General features: G+C 43.3%; 1 protein-coding gene across 1 annotated transcript in view; it reads right to left on the minus strand.

The window, feature by feature from the left end:
* Positions 1 to 7155: 7155 nt before the first annotated feature.
* Positions 7156 to 20895, minus strand: part of SSUH2 (ssu-2 homolog) — a 70111-nt gene continuing 56371 nt past the window's right edge. Inside the window, exon 12 of the mRNA XM_053298768.1 lies at positions 7156 to 8447. Coding sequence (XP_053154743.1) covers positions 8301 to 8447 — 147 coding nt within the window. The 3' untranslated portion in view covers positions 7156 to 8300. The remainder of the gene's footprint in view (positions 8448 to 20895) is intronic.

Here is a 20895-nt window from a genome sequence, read left to right on the forward strand (position 1 = left end):
TTCTTTGATAGAGTTATTAGTTTAGTAGATCATAGTGTATCCTGATTTCAGCAAAGCATTTGACAAAGGCTCCCACAATATCCTGCTTCTAATGTTTGGTTATCCGTGAAGAGTGTGGAGAGTGAATGTCTCACCAGCAGTGGGACTTCCGTTTCTGCTTTGCATGTTGTAATCATGATGAGTTGGTAATGCTATGTGCATATTAACTCTAAACACTTCTTCTGCCAAGACCTCTTCATGACACAAAGATAAAATACCATCCACTAGACGTTACAGCTTAAAAACAAAACTGGTTTCAGTGTCAATACATCATCCTCATTTGTTTCACAAACTAAATGTCTCAGCTGTTCTTAAATTCCTTTCTCACAAGGTAAGCAGTAGGCAGGGCCTCACAACAACCCTGTGAGGTAGGTTAGGCTGAGAGATACATGACTGGCCCAGAGTCACCCAGTGAGTTTCGTGGTTGAATGGGAATTCGAACTCGGGTCTTCCTGGTCCTAGTCCAACACTCTAACCAATATGCTATGCTGTATGTGATGTGATCATGTACAGTGTTTTTTGAAAGAATGTCTGAATAGTGCTTGTGACATCATCAGATCTGCATGATGAGTTGCTACAATGGATTCCAGAAATGCCTACATTTTTGGTATATTTATTATCTATCTATACCCTTCATTCAGAAACAGGGAAACTCCTGTATGTGTGCAATGTCCTTATCCTCACACCAGGAATCACTGCCTGAGAGGCTGCACTCCTTCTCATTATAACACATAAGCCCTACTTGGTTGTGATGAGAAAGAGGCTGTACATGAGCACAAGCCTCCCAAAGTGTGCCAGATGTCCCACCCCAGTGTATCACTTACTCCCCAAGGTGCATCGTCACAATGCATTTGTAATCTGAAGTGGCAAATGCAGTAAATGTGCATTCAGAGGCTTGTCCTCACATATAGAGGCTGTTCTCATGAGCAGTGAAGACCGGGCTAGGGCAGCAAAGCCCAGGCTTGGCTGCCTGTGAGAACCCACGGAAGCTGTCTGGCTCCTGGTAGTGCCTTAATGGCAAACCTGCCTAGGGAGCCCACCTCTTAAACAAGGTTGCAGCTGGCACTGAAGCATTGATGGATACCCACCCCTTGCTGGGCAGATCCCCACAATGCACTGCACAGTTGTGTGGTGCATTGTGGGATCTCAGGAGTCAGGGACACATTGTCCTGGCCTCTGGAGCTTGGCACTGCAAGAATGCCGTGCTGCTCATCTAGGAGTGTGGATCATGTTCCCAACAACGGAACTCGGTTGTCTCGGGGGAAGGTGAGTAAAAGAAGCCTTCTCCTGTACCTGCCTGGCCATGAGAATGAGCTCACTTCCTCTTTCTTATAATGTTCAAGTAGGGCTACTGGTGAAGGCTCGTCTCCATTTGCTTTCTACTGTCTTCAATAATTCTGCAATCATCTGTTATGCCCTGAAGCATGGTATCAAAATGTACCACATTTAGGGCAAACCAGACAAGACAACAGAGTTCTATAATCAGATGATCATACAAAATGCCTAACAAATATAAAACAGCAGCAAGAGCAACAATGCAGGCTCTGCTTGCAGACTTGCAATCTAATATCTTTGATACTAAAGGGAAAAGGGCTGGGGAGGGAGGGAGGAGTAGCTTTCCCCTAGTTGGGGGTGCCAGTTCTCACAAGAAAGTGGCCCTGGGAAAGGGCTGGGGAAGCAGCAACTTGAAATGTAGCAGGTAACACCTTTCCTAGCATGAAGTTGTGGGGAAAGGCACATCTGGTTACTTAGATTGAGTCAGGCAACTGTCCAAAGCGCCGGAACAGGGCCTGGAAAAGAAAATGGGAACATTAAACATGAGGCTTTTAAGGACAACAATATTTAGATGGAAAAGGATTAAAAGAAGGGCCTTTTTTATTGTTTCCTAATTATGGCATGGCATTCTCTGGACTAGACGCTTAACTGTGGCTTTCTTAACAATCTCCCACTATACTGTGCAAGTATATTATAGCTTATCCCCAAGGCCAAATGGGCTGGCACTTCTAAAAGCAAGACAAGAGGCAGGTAAGAAAACAGACTGGAGGTTGATAGCCCTTTCTTCAAGTGAAGTGTGTGGTTACAGTGCATCGACCTTTTGCACCAACTATCCTAATGACCACTAGGGGCATTGTGAGTAGAGATAGTGAGTGAGGGTCTCCCTAACTGTTCTACCTGTCTCTACTCTATGACCCCTGATTGGACTCTTCAGGTATTTCCTATGAGAGTCAGATTCCTTTCCTTTTCTTTCCTTTTAGAGAGCAGATGGAAACATCTCTCGCTCTCCCTACCTATTCTTATGTAGTTCTATAGATTAGGGTTAGGTCTTTCCTATCCAAAGTGTACTTCACCAATAAATACTAAGTATTTAGTTCTACAAGAATCTCCATGTGTATTCTCTAAATAGCTGCAACAACTAAACTCTGCAACTACTCTAACTGGAGTGGGTAGCTTCTTTGGTACTCTGCTAATTAACCAGGGGATAAAAATTACAACCCCCAACATGTGTTACTTCATGCTCTCTGATAATGGCAAAAGAGAGGAAAGCTATTTCCAGGGCTGTACCTGGGCTGCCTCCTGTCACTGCTAAGAGCAGTAAAAGGTGTTCGCTGGTAAATATAAGGAAGTGTGCAGGTCTGCTGATTAGATCTCATGGCTCATGTGTGCTCTTATTGCACACAACCAATATTGTATGCTCCAGCTGTCTCTGCTTGCCAAAGAGAGCTGCTATTTTCTTATACACATCTCTGATAAATCACTGTTTCTCTTTGTCCCTATTGGTCTTGTTTTTCGTAGATCTTAAAACATTCTTCATGTAAGCTCTAAACTACTAGCTTCATCATTCTTCAGGGTGCAGCCTGAGCCAGCCCTTCCACCAAAAATGGTTTTTTAAATTCACAAAACACGACCCACCAGAAAAGCTTATAGTGCACATGTCTTTGTAGTACGTAGTGCAGGCCTGCACAACTCAAATGACCTGGCGGGCTGAAACCAACCGTGACTTGGTTCATGGGGTCCGAGGTCAATTCCTAGGGTGCTGATTATTAGAGTAACACTTAATATCAATCAATCAACCAATCAACTGAATTAAAGTGAAATGAATTAAAAATGAATTTAAAATGAATTTAATCAATATTTAACTTTTGATGTTCTGGAGGGCCAAGATTGATTTAAATTAATATGAAACAAGTTGAATTAAAATTCATTTTAATAATATAAATATTATACAATCTGTACAAAATACATAATAAAATGCATTGTTCTTCTTTTCCACCTCTGCCAAATCATCACACAAAACATGGAACACTTTTAAGGGGGGGGAATGAGAACCTCTTCTCATAATTCTGGAAAAGAATGGAGAAGGGGGAAGGGGAAAGAAAGATGGAAGGATGCAGCAGAAGGCTTGGCCTGAGAGAGAGAGAGAGAGAGAGAGAGAGAGAGAGAGAGAGAGAGAGAGAGAGAGAGAGAGAGAGGAGCAGTCTTGGTGGGAGAGAGAGAGAGAATGGAGCAGTCTTGGTGGGAGAGAGAGAGAGAGAATGGAGGGAGAGAGGGAGAGAGAAAGAGAATAGAGCAGTCTTGGTGGGTGAGAGAGGGAGAGAGAGAGAATGGAGCAGTCTTGGTGTGTGTGTGTGTGTGTGTGTGTGTGTGTGTGAGAGAGAGAGAGAGAGAGAGAGAGAGAGAGAGAGAGAGAATGGAGCAGTCTTGGTGGGTGAGAGAGAGAGAGAGAATGGAGCAGTCTTGGTGGGAGGGAGAGAGAGAATGGAGCAGTCTTGGTGGTGGGGAGAGAGAGAGAATGGAGTAGTCTTCATGGGGGAGAGGGAGAGGGAGAGAGAGAGAGAGGAGCAGTCTTGGTGGGAGAGAGAGAGAGAAAGAGAATGGAGGGAGGGAGGGAGAGAAAGAGAATAGAGCAGTCTTGGTGGGTGAGAGAGGGAGAGAGAGAGAATGGAGCAGTCTTGGTGGGAGGGAGAGAGAGAGAATGGAGCAGTCTTGGTGGGGGAGAGAGAGAGAGAATGGAGCAGTCTTGGTGGGAGGGAGAGAGAGAGAATGGAGCAGTCTTGGTGGGGGAGAGAGAGAGAGAATGGAGTAGTCTTCATGGGGGAGAGGGAGAGAGAGAGAGAGGAGCAGTCTTGGTGGGAGAGAGAGAGAGAAAGAGAATGGAGGGAGGGAGAGAGAGAAAGAGAATAGAGCAGTCTTGGTGGGTGAGAGAGGGAGAGAGAGAGAATGGAGCAGTCTTGGTGGGAGGGAGAGAGAGAGAATGGAGCAGTCTTCATGGGGGGGGGAGAGAGAGAGAGAGAGAGAGAGAGAGAATGGCGCAGTCTTGGTGGGGGAGAGAGAGAGAGAGAGACTTAAGAGATTTAACTGCTCAGGCGCGCCTCGCAGTTAGGAAGCAACCCCGGGCCAAATGGCAGACCCGAATGTCGCTCTGGTTTCTGCCGCCGTGTGCCACTGCTGCTGTGGGGGAGGGTAAGGAAGAACACCTGCACCCCCGCAGCCATCTCCTCGGCCGTGCAGCAGCTGGAATTTTTTTTGAGGAGGTGTTTTTTAAGCAGCAGGGGGAGGAAGAGGAAATAGCCCTGGGGGCCATGAAAAAAGGCCTCGCAGGCCGCATCCGGCCCCCGGGCCACATGTTGTGCAGGCCTGACGTAGTGGCTGGGCAAACCGTAGCCAGCCACCATGGCTCCTAGAGTCTTAGGAGCTGAGGAGGAGGAGGCAAAAATAGAGATCGGGGGGGCAGGAACAGGAAGAGAGGCAGCAGGTAAGCCACCTTTTTCTCCCCCACCCTACCTAAATAAGTAGGCTCTTTAATTATTGGGCTGAGGTAATCCAGATGGATTGTGAGAGGCTACCTAAATCTTACCTAGAGGAGCAGAGCATAGTTTTGGTTTCAAAATCTAGTGCAGTACCGTGTTATGGATTCTTAGCACAGGCTCTGTCCCTTTACAAGGGCCTCAAGGAGGTCTTTTTAGGGCACATGATGGGTGTGGACTCCACACTGAGTTGGGCAGTGATGCAAGGTGGCAGTGGCTGTCTTACAGATTGTAAAAGGTATATTTTCCTTCCTCATCCCCCCCCCCCCGCCCATGGCCAGAGCTGTCCTTAGAGGGCCCTGCTGGGGTGCAGGGCCCGGGGCAAATCAGCCAGTGTGGGGCCCCCTTCCATTTAATTCTAATGGGGGTTAAAAGAGCAGGGCCCATGGTGTTCACCCTGCTTGCCATACCCTAAGGACAGCCCTGCCCATGGGCCAGCCAGAGCCGGCTACCAAGTATGACTTTGCCTTCTGCACATTCAGTTAACATTATATTCTGTATGTTCTGTATTCTACAGAATATATTTTTAACTTAATGTGGAAGGGCACCAAAGTCATACTTCACCTCGGGTGCCAAAAACCCCAGGGCTGGCCCTGAGTGCAGTGCCTTCCTCAGGGTCTCTGAAAGCTAAATCTGTGGGTGAGTTAGGGTGCCTTTTTGTCTCTTGTGCACATGTAGCCAGATGTATGTGCATGAATACCAAGGCCCCATGCAGTGCACAGTCTGCCATTTCACACACCAGCTGCACTATGGACTGTGGATGACATAATGTAAGACAATTAGTTTTTCTAGGGAGATGGAGCCATAGCTCAGTGTTAGAGAGCATCAGCTTAGCATGTAGAAGGTCCCAGGTTCAATTCCTGGCAACTCCAGGTAGGGCTAAGAAAAATTCCTGCCTAAAGCCTTGGAGAACCACGGCCAGTCAAACAATACCAAGCTAGATGGACCAATGGTCTGACTCAACAAATGGCAGTTTCCTATGTTCCTGTGTATATCTGTAACCAAAAGGACAATCATCCTTTTGGCTTTCATAATCAGAGGAAGACAGGAACTATTGCAGAGCAAATGAATGCAACATAGAAAGAACAGGCAGTGGATGGCATTTAACCATGTGTGATAATGGACTGGGTGCAGCTCAGTGTTGGAGGGTATCAAACATTAAACCAGCTCATTTGGGCAAAGCTTTCATTCATGTGATTCTTCATGTGCATGGCTCCCCTTTAAAAGAATCACCCACCAGTTTTAGAAATGGGAACACCAAAACACCTCAGAGTTTATTAATCCTGGCTTATAGTCTTTCTGAAAGCCTTTATTCTGCTAGCCAGAACTCTCTACCAAACAGAAAAGAAAGGTTTCTTTGTCACCATCTCCCTCTAGTGTCCAGCTTCAAAATGACATATTCCCAAACCTTTCTTCATATAATCATTAATAACAGCACAAATTATTGGCACAAGTGTATTGTTCATGGAAAATAATCTACTGCTCAAACAGTGAGAAAGAAATGCATTGAACAAAACAATGAGTAATAACAAGGAGCTTGTTGGTGATTTGGGAGTCCTTTTGGACTTGCGCCTCCTGCTTGAGCAGCAGGTGGAAGCTGCGGCCAGAAGTGCTTTTGCCCAGCTTCATCTGGTTTGCCAGTTACGCCCTTACCTTGATCGGCAGGCATTAATGACAGTGACCCATGCCCTTGTTATCTCCCGTTTAGACTATTGTAATGCTCTCTATCTAGGGTTACCTTTGAGGATGATCAAGAAGCTGCAGCAGGTCCAGAATGCAGCGGCCCGTCTACTCATGGGTGCCGGAAAATATGACAGGGTAACACCTCTCCTACAGTCATTGCACTGGTTGCCTATTCACTTCCGAGCTCAATTTAAGGTCCTGGTTCTGACCTTCAAAGCCTTGCGGGGCCTGGCTCCTGTCTACCTACAGACCCGCCTCTCCCATCCAGTTACATCCTGCCCGGTTAGATCATCACAGATGGCCCTCTTGTCGGTCCCTGAAGACCCTGAAAGGGCCTTTTCAGTTGCTGTCCCACTTCTTTGGAACTCTCTTCCCCTTCAGATTCATTTAGCCCCTTCCTTACTGGTTTTCAAATCTCTATTGAAGACTTTTCTTTTTTGCCAGGCTTTTGCCCTGTAGTTTACCTATTTGATTTTTTCTTTTTTGTTAGTTATTTAAGTTTTTAATTTAGAATGTAATTTTTAATGTTGTCTTGTTTTGTATACTTTTGTACACCGCCCGGAGTCTTCGCAGTGGGTGATATATTAAATGTTTCAAATAAATAAATAAATAAATAAATAAATAAATAAACAAACAAACATTTCAGTTTATTATTTCCCTGTATATCATAAGCAGGAAAGAGGAAAGGTTGAAATAACATGGGTAAGCAAGATAAGATCATTTCATACATTACAAACATGGGGATTTTGTGCTGCAGTTTTGTAGCACATTAAAGTAATTGTTCATTGATACATGTGGGAACACTGAGGTACTTGGTTTTAGTAACAGTAATATATTTGTCAAGCAGGTAATAATCCTTTTCATACATTATTCCAATACACATAGGATCACATGCTCTCCCTGTTCCCAGTCTCACACATCCCTTTGAAAGCTTGCACAGAACCTACATGTATATTTTCCATGCTTTGGGGAACCTTGCTTTTCCAGGCTAGGAAAACACACCTAGGCTCTAGTCTGACTTTTAAATGAGTGTGAATAGCCATAGACTGAATGCCTGAAAAGGGTTACCACATTTGTGCATGAGAAAGGGACCTGAACATGCGCATGCTCCAGCTGTCTAGCTGTTGCTCCTTCCCTATCTAGTGAGACATTATGCACAGCAAAATGAAATCTGAGAAATATTACATAATATTTGTCTTCTTTACAGAAAAATACCCTGTGCTCAATATAATATACACTGCTTGGCATTTGAATAGAAAACATGTTAAAATCCAGCTGTAAGGCTGCACATCAATAAAATACTACATATTTCTCTACAAAATGCAAGTTTCTGTACTGTGCTCTAAGCAAAATCTATCAATCTCCTTGCTTTCTAAAGCAAATCATAGCAATAGCAATCAACATGTACTGTAGTTTGCAAACTGTGCTTTTGTAGCACTTTGCTTCATCTGCTTGTTTTATTCTAGATGCAACTTTTTCTAGAGTTTCTATGTTCATGTTTTCTTCCTAAAGTTACTCTTTCTAGGAAAAAAAAACTTCAACTGTTTTATTCAAAAGGGACACAGTTGTATGAGTTATTGAAACTGGAGCATAGAGAAAACTTGAGAGTCTATAAGGACTGCCTTCTGATGCCAGGCCTATGTCAACTCAAAAGCTTGCAAAATGCTCTTGCTGGCATGAAGAGGGACAGCCATTTGCACACATGTTAATAAGCGAGCCATAAGAATTGCTTGTTTTGTATTAAGGGAATCCATTTTGCAAGACATTCCACTGTTAGATGATGGTACAGCCACAGCAGTACCTCTCTGGATAGTCCAGGGCATGTACCTTGTTCTCCATTCCATAGACATAATAAAGGTATGTCTTCCCTGCATATTGATAGTGAACCTCAGTGACAGGAATCAGCTCAATGGTCTGACGCTGAGAAGAGAACAGAAACATGCAAAATATCAAACATAATTAGATTTTCATGTTGCAGTTGTTTCCAATAGGAAAGAGTCATGTTATTTATTGACAAACATCTGTGTTGTTTCAAAGCCTTATTTAGAAACTTTGTGCATACAAAACTAGCAGGTCACGGAAACAGTCCTACGTCACCTGTTATTTCCCTGCCATGCTCTTTTTGGCTGTGCAAAGCAGCTATGCCCCCCTTAAAAAAAAAAAAAAGAGCAAGAGAGAGAGAGAGCATCAAAACATTCAGGCCTTCTTTCTCCTGGAGACTTTAACTTTAACTTTACAGTCCAGAAACAGATATACAGCGTGAGGCTGCTGATCATAGTAATTAATAATTTATTGCGGTCAATGACCAGTGAACACACACACCAAAATATAAATCAGCATAAAACAAAACAAAAACAAAACAGTAAAATTAGGTAACAAAACATCAGGTTATAAAAACTGCTGATCATATGTTGTCAGACAGAGGGAGGGAGGTGCATATACAAAATCTCTATCTGGAAGGATAGGTGAGAAACCAACTAGACTGTCACACCGGCAAGCAGACAAGGCTATGTGAACAATATGATCAGAATGGTCGACAAGCATAATGCTGTCCATTTCAGTTCTGCTAAGCCAGCCCCCAAGGATTACTTCCAGTGTTGTGTGATATGCATGCTCCTGACCTCTGCAAGTATGAGTTTATAAGATCAGAATATGAAGTTAGATTTATTTTTTCCTCCACAAGGATGGGCTTGTTGTTGAAGTCACAAGCAGCCATGCAGTTTGCAATACATTAATGAGGTATCCTTGATCATAGGCAGAGAAGAGGCAAGAGGCCTAGATCTCCATCTTTACACAGCATAGTGCCACTGTCTTCAAAAAATGATGTTTGTAGCTGGATGTGTCCTTCCTGTGCTGCCCTGATAATTTTGGGAGCTCTAAGTCATAGGAAGAGAATTCCAAAATGTGACTTATTTAGTGTCTCACACTCAAGGCAATGCTAGCATGAGAAAGAGTTGCATTACGACCTCCTCCCCTGTGAATGAATACTTTTTGTGAAACTTCCCCTGTGACCTGGAGCTCCTGGCTTGAACAGACTCATGTGGGAAGAACACAGACAGCAGCAGCTCCCACGTCATAAAATAATGTCATAGGAAGCCCTAGGCCAATGGGGAAATGACTGAATGATGTGACTGCCTCTGGGGATTTTCTTTGTGATCATTCATTGAAGAGTTAGGACATTCTCTCTATGAATGAGTCCTCTGTTCCTGGTAGGGGAAGGCTATAGCTCAGGTTCTATTCCTGACATCTCTAGTTCTAAAAAACCTCTAGCTTAAATCAGTACTTAGAAAATGTAGAAACTCTGGAGAGCCTCTGTCAGTCAGGGAGACAGTGTCGAGTCTTGATGGTCTGATTCACTGTTGGTCAGTTTCATATGTTCATATAGTTCAGTGGGCCCTGCATTCCTAAGCAATGAGAAGTCCTGCGGCAGAGGCTATAAGATGAAAGAGCAACAGAAACTTATTCTGTGTTTGTAATACAGGAAGCCCTCCAATATTGTGGAGGTTATGTTTTTTGGAAAGTTCAGCAAATAGTGAATCCACGATACTGGGGTACGTAACCCGTTAACTGAGCAAAGAGGCACCTTTTTAAAGTGGTGGTTCTCTTTATTGATCAGGGAGGGAGCAACTAGCCCTATCCATCACCAGCACAGCATCCATCCAGTGGCTGTTGCTGATGTCTCTCATTATTATTTCTTCTCCTCCTCCTCCTCTACCTCCCTTTGGGGACAGGGAGCCATTTTATTTTCTCGGTATTCCTTCTGCTCAACAGTTACGCCCGTGTCAGTCAGGAGTGGTTGAGACAACTGATCATATGTTGTTTCACTGTTTTGACTAGCACTTTTGTCACCTATTTTGTCTAGATTCCCAGGTAGGCCATTGGCCTTTTATGTGTCTCTCCTTTTGTCCAAAAGTGATATTAATGTTTCCACCAAGGTGGAAAAATTTTGCTGCATTGCAAGCTGTGTAAGGAAGCAATTGGTAAAACCAAGAGTGTTGCTTGTACTATTGTTATATTGTAAATGATGTTTTGTAAGAAAGTACTGGCAGAATCATGATTGCTGGAGATTACTACTTAACTATTGTGTTGTATTTTTGTCTGGTCAATGACTGAAATAAAGATTCCATTCCATGTAAACCACTTTGGGAACTGTTGTTGAAAAGCGGTATATATAAATATGATGGATATTTATATACCACTTTTTAACAAAATAGAAAAAATATTTGACAAAATAACAAAAATAAATAATACACAAATAAGATGGTCCCCTGTCCCCAAAGGGCTCACAATCTAAAAAATAAACATAAGATAGACACCAGCAACAGCCACTGGAGGGATGCTGTGATGGGGACAGATAGGGCCAGTTACTCTCCCCCTGCTAAATAGAGAATCACCACTCAAAAAGGTGCCTCTTTGCTCAGTTTGCAGGGTACAATATCCATTGCATTTGTATTAACCGAACTCAAAAAATGGGGTTAGATTCCACACTCAGGCTGCATGAGAGTGTCAAGTGTCCCAGCCACTTGTGCTGCCTCTTTAAGCTTCTCTGCACACCAGCTGAGAAGCGAAGAGAGTGGCCATTTAACTTTAAACCTCCCCATCCATCAGCTGATGGACGGGGATGTTTAAAGTTTTAAATAGCCATTCTCCCTGCTTCCTACTGGTATGTGGGGAGGCTTAAAGAGGCAATGCGAGTGGTTGAAAAAATTTAGTTATCACAGGGGTTCAAAATGGCAACTAGGCAAAACTACCCCATGATAACTAAATTGATATTAGAGATGTGCAAATCAATTTGAGTTTGAATTTGATTCGAGCTTGAATCAGGCTGTTTTGAGTGATTTGATCCCAAAACAAAACACCCACAAAATAAAGGGCCTGATCTGAGTTTTAATCAAAACAACCCCAATTTGAGCTTAAATCAACTTAAGTGCTATTCTGGCAGGCTTCTCCCCCAACTTGCTGATTGGTTTTCTGGCACTGGCCTCAGATTGGCTTGCTTCATGGTTGTCTTATTATTATACAAATCATGTGTTGTCATGGGCAACTGTGCCCTCATTGGCTGGAGGGGGGACGAAGGGGGAACAAAAAAGGAGGGAATTTCAAAATGTTTTCAAAGGGCATGGGGGCGGGGAGGCAGAGAGCCCTTAATGTGCCATTGAAGAGTGTAAAGTGATGCACACTGGGACGAAAAACCCCAGCTTCAAGAATACACAGATGGGATCTCAGCTGTCGGTGACTGACCATGAGAGGGATCTTGGGGTCATGTGGACAGAATGCTCTGGACAGCAATCAAGCTGCTGTAGTACAGATGGCTGCTGCCCCTTTCTCATGAAAGCTTAGTGTGCAGTAACTGGGGACATGGACAACCAGTACGGGCATCAGGTGGCGTGACTAGGGGGTGCAGTTCCTGCTCTCTCTCTCTCTCTCTCTCTCTCTCTCTCATTCTCATTCTCATCGAAAGTGTCAACTCAATGTGCAGCAGCTGTGAAAAAGGCCAATTCCATGCTAGGGATTATTAGGAAGGGGATTGAAAATAAAACTGCTAATATTATAATGCCCTTATACAAAACTATGGTGCAGCCACACTTGGAGTACTGTGTACAATTCTGGTCACCACATCTAAAGAAGGACATTCTAGAATTGGATAATGTGCAGAAGAGGGCAACTAAGATGATCAGGGGCCTAGAGCACCTTTCTTATGAGGCAAGGCTACAACACCTGGGGCTTTTTAGTTTAGAAAAAAGATGACTGTGGGGAGATATGATGAAGGTTTATAAAATCATGCATGGTGTGGAGAAAGTGGATATAGAGAAATTTTTCACCCTCTCACATAACACTAGAACCAGGGGTCATCCCATGAAATTGATTGCCAGGAAATTTAGGACCAACAAAATGGAAGTAGTTTTTCAAACAATGCATACTCAACTTGTGGAATTCTCTGCCACAAGATGTGGTGACAGCCAACAACCTGGATGACTTTAAGAGAGGTTTGGATAACTTCATGGAGGAGAGGTCTATTAATGGCTACTAGTCAAAAGGCTGTAGGCCACCTCCAGCCTCAAAAGAGGGATGCCTCTGAGTACCAGTTGCAAGGGCATAACAGCAGGAGAGAGGGCATGCCCTCAACTACTGCCTGTAGGCTCCCAGTGGTATCTGGTGGGCCACTGTATGAAACAGGATGCTGGAATAGATGGGCCTTGGGCCTGATCCAGCAGGGCTGTTCTTATGAGAAGAGTAAGGAAGGAATCAAGGAAGGTGTGATTTTGCGGTTTTCTTTTCTCAGCACTGAATATAATTAACGGTGCTATTGCTGCTATATTATTAACTATCTGTTTTTCTAGGTCTTGTTGGGGCACATATACCCCAACCTTAGACTCAGAGGTACCAACCCAGAAGTATGTGGAATTAAGGCCTGTGTCTGGTTCCAATTTTATTAAGACAGGAATTAATACCTGGGCTCAGGGTGAATTGACACCCCAGAGCTCAACTGGTCTGTGAGGGAAGAGGTGATCCAGCATTGTATTGTGAGATGGAAGCACAAAAGCCAGGCCAGAACAATCCAAATGCTAAAATGTGACTCACTATCAGATAATGTCTGTGGAAGAGGCCAGAGGCTGATCTCCCCTTTCCTCTTGCAAGAAGTCTATGTTAATCTTTGTCAATGATTGACTCAATTGCTCTCTATAGAAATTCAACATAGGTAAATGCACACAGATAAAACACCTATAGACTTTAATTCTTACTTTACTAACACTTCAACACCTTTTGGGATCAGGCTAGCAAATCTGGGACAAGAGAAGATGCCCATTTGCAGCTCAGAGATGCAGATTGGCTTTAGGCAATGCCCCCCCCCCAACCCCTGCCTTTCTAAGCTCACAGTTTACAGAAGATGGGATTCAGATCTCTCTGGACTGGCCAATATCCTGAATAATTAAAAGACATTATCCAGAAGGTAACAGCATTGTCACCCTTTTGGGGACCCAGGAAAAGATGAGGAGATTTGAATAGACTCTATGAGAGATCAAAGGAAAATACAACTATAAAGAACAGGCTTACTGGACAGAGAGCGATCTTGTGCCTACACGCAATCTTGTGCCTACAAGCAAGATCTGCTCACAAGCAATCCCAGAGTTTGCTGCTAAGCCGCAGGGCAACAAGCAGGAACTCTGTCCATGGACAGGAGCTGTCAGTGACTTCCACTGCGCAGTGAGAAATCTAGACTTCCCCAGCCATGGGACCTTCACTCTCTGCCTCACTCTGAGCAAACTGTCTGCTTGACCACCAGAAGCCAGACCACTGCTCCCAGGTTGCTGTTCCCAGCTAAAGCCTCACTCCCTCAGCTGAAAGATCCACCATTCTCAAGCCTCTGATCCTGGTAATATGCTGCCTCTACAAGCCTTGGATCCCGCCATCCTTTCCCCTTCTTCTCCTTTCCCCTCGTCCCTCTACTAATTCCTGATCTCCCCAAACCATGCCAGCCCTCAGACTTCCTTACCTCCCCACCCTTTTTCCGTCTATATCTGAATCATATTAGGCTTTAGGAAGATTTAATACACACACATATGTTAGTTAGGGACACTGGGTGAATATTGGTACTGGCTAGGGTTGAAATACTGTTAGTAATATTGATAGAATGTTCTGCTTTCTGCTCAGCTAGATTGATGTTCTTATTCTTTTATACTCAATAAAGCCCATTGAATCATTTAGGATTGTTTTGATCTCCTTTCTTCCTTGCGCCCAGATCCTACATGGTCACTATATAAAAGAACTTGGTCACTTGGTGACACTGATGAGACAGGCCTAATTTGTATGCTAGCTAATGAGAATATTTAGTATACAAATCAGGCCTGGACCACAACAGTCTCAGATTGACAAAGTCAGAACTTGGGTGCCTTCCTGCCTTCCTTGAGTTGTGGTCTGGTCTGTTTATGAGATGGTGTTGTGGTGAAAAATGGACAGAGGCAGCCCATCTCTACAGTATATGTGTGTGTGTAATTTTTTCTTGGAGATTGCTGTGAGATGAGCCCTCTGTCTGGCCTTGAGACTAACTTGTCCTTCTCTCACTGCTCTGTTCTGACCTGCAATGCATTCTGCATTGCAAGGTGTACTCAGTCAAAATGTGGCTAATGACATTCTAGTTGAACTTATGACTATGCTTGCTGCTAAAGAGTGCTGCTGAGGCAGCTGTTGCAATGCTGAAGTAAGGAATCATAATGGTGTGAGAGAGAGGAACTTGTGCCAGTGATGTTACTGCAGTGCAAGCATTATGGATGGCAGTGGATTCTAGGTCAGTGATTCTTTTTTTGGCCATTTCTTGACTGCGTTTTAAAAAATGTGTGTCCTATGTCGGGTGGGGCAGATTCCTTTAACTGTATGCTTCTAACCTGCAGTGCTTTGTAAGGCAGAGATGCAAAATGCATTGCAAAACTTGTCCTGTGCACTCTGTGAGTGCAGTTTGTTTCAGCCATAGGGAACAATGGGGAAACTCAAAACACCCCACTGTTCCACATGGATAGGTCCTAGGGACACCAAAGTGGGTTGCGTGGTATGGTATGTTGGGTGTTACCTATCATCCAACCCACAAAGGAATTGGGCAAGCAGGAGATGTATTTTTTTAAAAACTAACCTTTCTCCAAAACCGCCACAGGATCCTATGTTGGTTTTTGGGAAAGGGGTGTGTGTGTATGTGTGTGTGTGTATGTATGTATGTATATGTGTGTGTGTATATATATATATATATATATATATATATATATATATATATATATATATCCCACTTTCCCATTTCTTTTGTGGATTGAGTGGTATGTAGCACCTATTATGCCTACCACCCAACCCACTTTGGTGTCCCTAGAACCGATCCAATGGGCAACAATGAGGTGATTCGAGTTCCCCATTGTTCCCTATGGCTGAATCACTTGAATCAATTTGAGGCTGATTCATCAAAAAAGCCAGCTGGACTGCTGTTTCAATGAATTGAGTTGAGGATTTTGCAATTTGATTTGAGCTCAAATCAAATTGCAAAATCCGATTCGTGCACTTCTCTAATTGTTATGCAGGCCTGTGAGTAGGCGAAGCTGTAGTTATTGAAACCCATGATTATCAAGGGCCACCTGTACAGGTGAAACTCGAAAAATTAGAATATCGTGCAAAAGTTCATTAATTTCAGTAATGCAAATTAAAAGGTGAAACTGATATATGAGATAGACGCATTACATGCAAAGCGAGATAAGTCAAGCCTTAATTTGTTATAATTGTGATGATCATGGCGTACAGCTCATGAGAACCCCAAATCCACAATCCCAGAAAATTAGAATATTACATGAAACCAATAAAACAAGGATTGTAAATAGAACAATATCGGACCTCTGAAAAGTATAAGCATGCATATGTATTCAGTACTTGGTTTGGGCCCCTTTTGCAGCAATTACTGCCTCAATGCGGCGTGGCATGGATGCTATCAGCCTGTGGCACTGCTGAGGTGTTATGGAAGACCAGGATGCTTCAATAGCGGCCTTCAGCTCTTCTGCATTGTTTGGTCTCATGTCTCTCATCCTTCTCTTGGCAATGCCCCATAGATTCTCTATGGGGTTCAGGTCAGGCGAGTTTGCTGGCCAATCAAGCACAGTAATCCCATGGTCATTGAACCAGGTTTTGGTACTTTTGGCAGTGTGGGCAGGTGCCAAGTCCTGCTGGAAAATGAAGTCAGCATCCCCATACAGCTCATCTGCGGAAGGAAGCATGAAGTGCTCCAAAATCTCCTGATAGACGGCTGCGTTGACCCTGGACTTAATGAAGCACAGTGGACCAACACCAGCAGATGACAAGGCTCCCCAAATCAACATGGACTGTGGAAACTTCACACTGGACTTCAAGCATCTTACATTGTGTGCCTCTCCATTCTTCCTCCAGACTCTGGGTCCTTGGTTTCCAAATGAGATGCAAAAGTTGCTCTCATCAGAAAAGAGGACTTTGGACCACTGAGCAACAGACCAGTTCTTTTTTTCCTGAGCCCAGGTAAGACGCTTCGGACGTTGTTTGTTGTTCAGGAGCAGCTTGACAAGAGGAATACGACATTTGAAGCCCATGTCCAGGATCCGTCTGTGTGTGGTGGCTCTTGATGCACTAACTCCAGCCTCAGTCCACTCCTTGTGAAAGTCCCCAACACTTTTGAATGGCCTTTTCCTGACAATCCTCTCCAGGCTGCGGTCATCCCTGCTGCTTGTGCACCTTTTTCTTCCACACTTTCCCCTTCCACATAACTTTCTATTAATGTGCTTTGATACAGCACTTTGGGAACATCCAACTTCTTTTGCAATTACCTTTTGAGGCTTTCCCTCCTTATGGAGGGTGTCAATGATGGTTTTCTGCACAACTCTCAAGTCAGCAGTCTTTCCCATGATTGTGATTCTTAATGAACCAGACTGAGAGACCATTTAAAGGCTCAGGAACCCTTTGCAGGTGTTATGGATTGATTAGCTGATTGGAGTGGCACACCTGGAGCCTAGACTGTTGAACCTTTTCACAATATTCTAATTTTCTGGGATTGTGGATTTGGGGTTCTCATGAGCTGTACGCCATGATCATCACAATTATAACAAATTAAGGCTTGACTTATCTCGCTTTGCATGTAATGCGTCTATCTCATATATCAGTTTCACCTTTTAATTTGCATTACTGAAATTAATGAACTTTTGCACGATATTCTAATTTTTCGAGTTTCACCTGTATTTGTTCTCTTTTCAGACATAGAAATAAATATAACAGAAGCATCTACCCTCCTAAAATCAGGCAACAAAACCACTGGGCTATGGCCTCACCCAGTGTCTATCCACCAACATGTGAAAAGCAAGCACTTAATAAAAATATATTACTACATCATTATTTTGAGACTGGAAATGGCAATTTTATAAGAGATGTAGAAACAAGCTTGCTATATTGCAAACACATTGCCACTGTGCCATCTGGTGCTAAAATAAAGATACTGCACTATATACTATTGCTATAAACTAAGCTCAGTGTTCATTTATTTTTTAAATAAGATTATAACTCTGGATGATTATTAGTCAATCATTTCATCATTCTACTTTCATTTGCAATTTATAATTAAGTGTCAGCTCTGACTTCTTGTAATTATCCAGTCCTCTAAAGACCACTTAATGAGACTAAACTATTGTTGGTCTCAGCAAGACAAGTAGATGTGTACTCTGTAGCACAATAGCTTACCAATGAAAACAAAGCAGCTTTCCTCCTTTTATTTTCCGAAAAGCTTGCTAAATAAGCCTTCTTTTCACAAAATTCTTCCTTTGTCACAGTGTCAGTCAATGCAAGGAGCAGGGATAGGACTTTGCCTTCTGCCCTGATACCACTTTGTCTGCTGACCACGCATTTGGCTTTAATGGGGCAGTACCTATGTAGTACACAGGGGCGTAACTATCATAGGGCAAGGGGAGACAGTTGTCTGGGGGCCCACTGCCTTGGGGGGCCCCTCAGAGGCAAGACACATGACTGACTCCCCCAGCCACGCACCCGCCCGGGCTTCCTTCAGTTGTATTCCTCCTCCAAAACTGATGTGAGTGTTAAGACCTGGAGCTAACAGAACAATATGTCTTTCTCAAGTACCATTAAATGACTTGTATCGTCCACAATTTACAAAACCTTTAAAAAAAATTTTAGGATGATGTTCTTTTGTGGTATTTATATATCTATATCTATAAAACTTTTACTATGCTTTTTGTTACAACTATTCAGCCTCATTTAAGATTTCTTTACTTCATGAGCTGAGCTTCAGTGAGGGAGGGAGCCCATTTTAAAATCTTGTCTCTGGGCCCACTCCAACTTTGCTACACCCCTGGTAGTACATCAGAGGAACCAAAGCTATGGACAGCATTCTGTCTGCTGGGGTACAGATGGCTGCTGCCCCTTTCTCATGAAAGCTTAATATACAGTCACTGGGTGGGGACATGGACAACCAGTATGATGGCATCAGGTGGCGTGACTAGGGGGTGCAGTTCCTGGTCACTCTTGCTCTCTAGAGAAGAGGACGATAGAGTAAACGTTATATAGCAGTTGTTATAATATAATGTATTTTTAGCTAAGAGCCAATGAAGGGTATAAGGTTTAAAAACAGCAAAGAAAAGTCAGCAGGCTGAAGTCTAGATCTGAGCAACCTAACAATATTTTGCTGAACCAGATCACCAGAGGTTCATCTAATCTAGCATTCTAGCCCCAACATTGGCCAGCCAGATGCCCGCAGCGACCTGAAAAATCAGCCTCATGAATACCAGGCTCTAATGAACAAGAAGTGAAGATTTTAGGATAAAACACTGAAAAAAAGTAAATATGTCACCTTTGTGAGAAAGGCCAGTCAAATGACTGCATATTTATTTTGATCCATTACTCTGCTCTGAGATATTTTTATATTCTTTGATAAAAAGCTATGTTGACCAATTATAATAGAACATTTGCACAGTTGTGAGGCGAATAACCCAAGGCTTATTATCAGTTGTCATAACTATTCAACCCAACCAAGTTTGGCAATCATCAGAATTAATTGTTAGGATGTTGAGCAAGAATGGTATTGTCAAAAATGGACAAGAAGTATAATATTAGCAGAGGCAGAAGCTGAAAGCAGCTTATTTCTTATCTACTGCTATTTAACTATGTCCATTATATATTCAAGTAATGCAAATGACCACAAAATTGTGCTACTGTTTCCCTGCACATCATTATGTGCATATATAGATAGACATGCATGCATGTACAAGATAGACCACTGACGTTCTGCAATGGGCATGTGCTGTTGAAAGCCAGAAAGACCAAAGCACTAAACTTTGCCATTCTGAGTACAGTTCAATATGAAGCCTTGAGTGTCATCACCCTGTGTCATGAACCCCGTGTCATGAACCCCATCCTGAGCAACACTTAGGACTCAGAGCCCAAGGGGAAACAGCCGGGCAAATGCCCATCATCAACACTAGTTGCCAAGGTGCAGGACCCAGGCTTTGGTGGCGAGGATGAACCAGGCAACCAAGAGCTACAGGAACCCAAACCTGGACCCCTAGAGATAGTTCCTGCTTAGCTGGACTTCCAGAATGGCCCAGACCCAGAGTTGTCTGATACATGGCAGAGTGCATGGCTCTGGGCCTGACTGTTTATCCATACTCTGCAGTGGCGGGAAGCAGTCAGTGCAGAGAGACATACAGTAAAAGGGCACAAATGGAGGTGGGGATTTGTTGGATCAATTTGTTCCCTTGGAGCTGTTCAAAGTCCTGCAGATCAGCCTTTCCTTTCCTCACTTCAGGTCATGGAAGACCCCGCCCCATGGAAGACCAAGACAGAACTGGCTGATGGCTTGATTCATATCTCCACATAGCTTGCCCCTTAACTGTGTAGATTAGAGAATGCATCTTCTCATATGATCTCACTCATTCTGTAAAATGAACACAAGAAGCTGTCTTATACTGAGTCACACTATTGCTTGATCTTTCTTAGTACTGTCTACACTGACTGGCAGTGGCTTTCCAGGGTTTTCTCAGGGATCTTCCCCAGCCCTACATGGAAGTGCCATGACTAGGAAAGACATTGCTTAGAGTACTCTGTGTTGAAAAGGACTCATAATAACCAGTGCTGGTTTAAAGCTCTGAACGGCTTGGGTCCAGGTTACCTTAGAGAGCGCCCTCTTCGGTATGATCCCCCATCATTCATTGAGGTCATCTGGAGAAGTCCGTCTCCAGTTACACTGGTACGTCTGGTGGTGACTCGGAATCGGGCCTTTCCTATAGCTGCTCCTGGTCTATGGAATGCACTCCCAGCAGATATCCGCAGTTTAGGCTCACTGCCAGCCTCTAAGAGAACCCTAAGAACCTATTTGTTTGGCCTGGCCTTCCAAGGCTTGTAAAGTGTTGTTGTTTAAAAAAGTATTTTAATTGGTTTTAAATGGTTTTAATCATTTTTGAATTGTTTTTATATTGTTTTGAGCATTGTGTTTGAATTGTGGGTTTTATGTCTTTTAGAAAGTTGTTGTACACCGCCCAGAGCCTCTGGATGGGGCAGTTTATAAATAAATACATACATACAGTTTTCCCCTACAGTTCAGAATTAGCTTACTTCTAAGAGTTGTCTTAGTCCAATTCTACTAATATTTTGAAAGCATTATAAGTTGTTCCTATTCATGTGATGGGTTTTGCACCTGGTGGTTGTTTTGGTTTAATTTAGAGCTGCAAGCTTTAATAAGTCAGTTTAGTAAGTTTAACTGGTTTTAGCTGCTTAATTAGCTGGGCCTTTCCCAGACAGCAGGCTTTACCGCGGGATTAAGAAGGGTGAAATACTGTGAGTTACGGGGCATATCAGGTATTTTGAATTTGTA

This window comes from Hemicordylus capensis, chromosome 2 (genome assembly GCF_027244095.1).
Source record: "Hemicordylus capensis ecotype Gifberg chromosome 2, rHemCap1.1.pri, whole genome shotgun sequence".
Lineage (NCBI taxonomy): Eukaryota > Metazoa > Chordata > Lepidosauria > Squamata > Cordylidae > Hemicordylus > Hemicordylus capensis.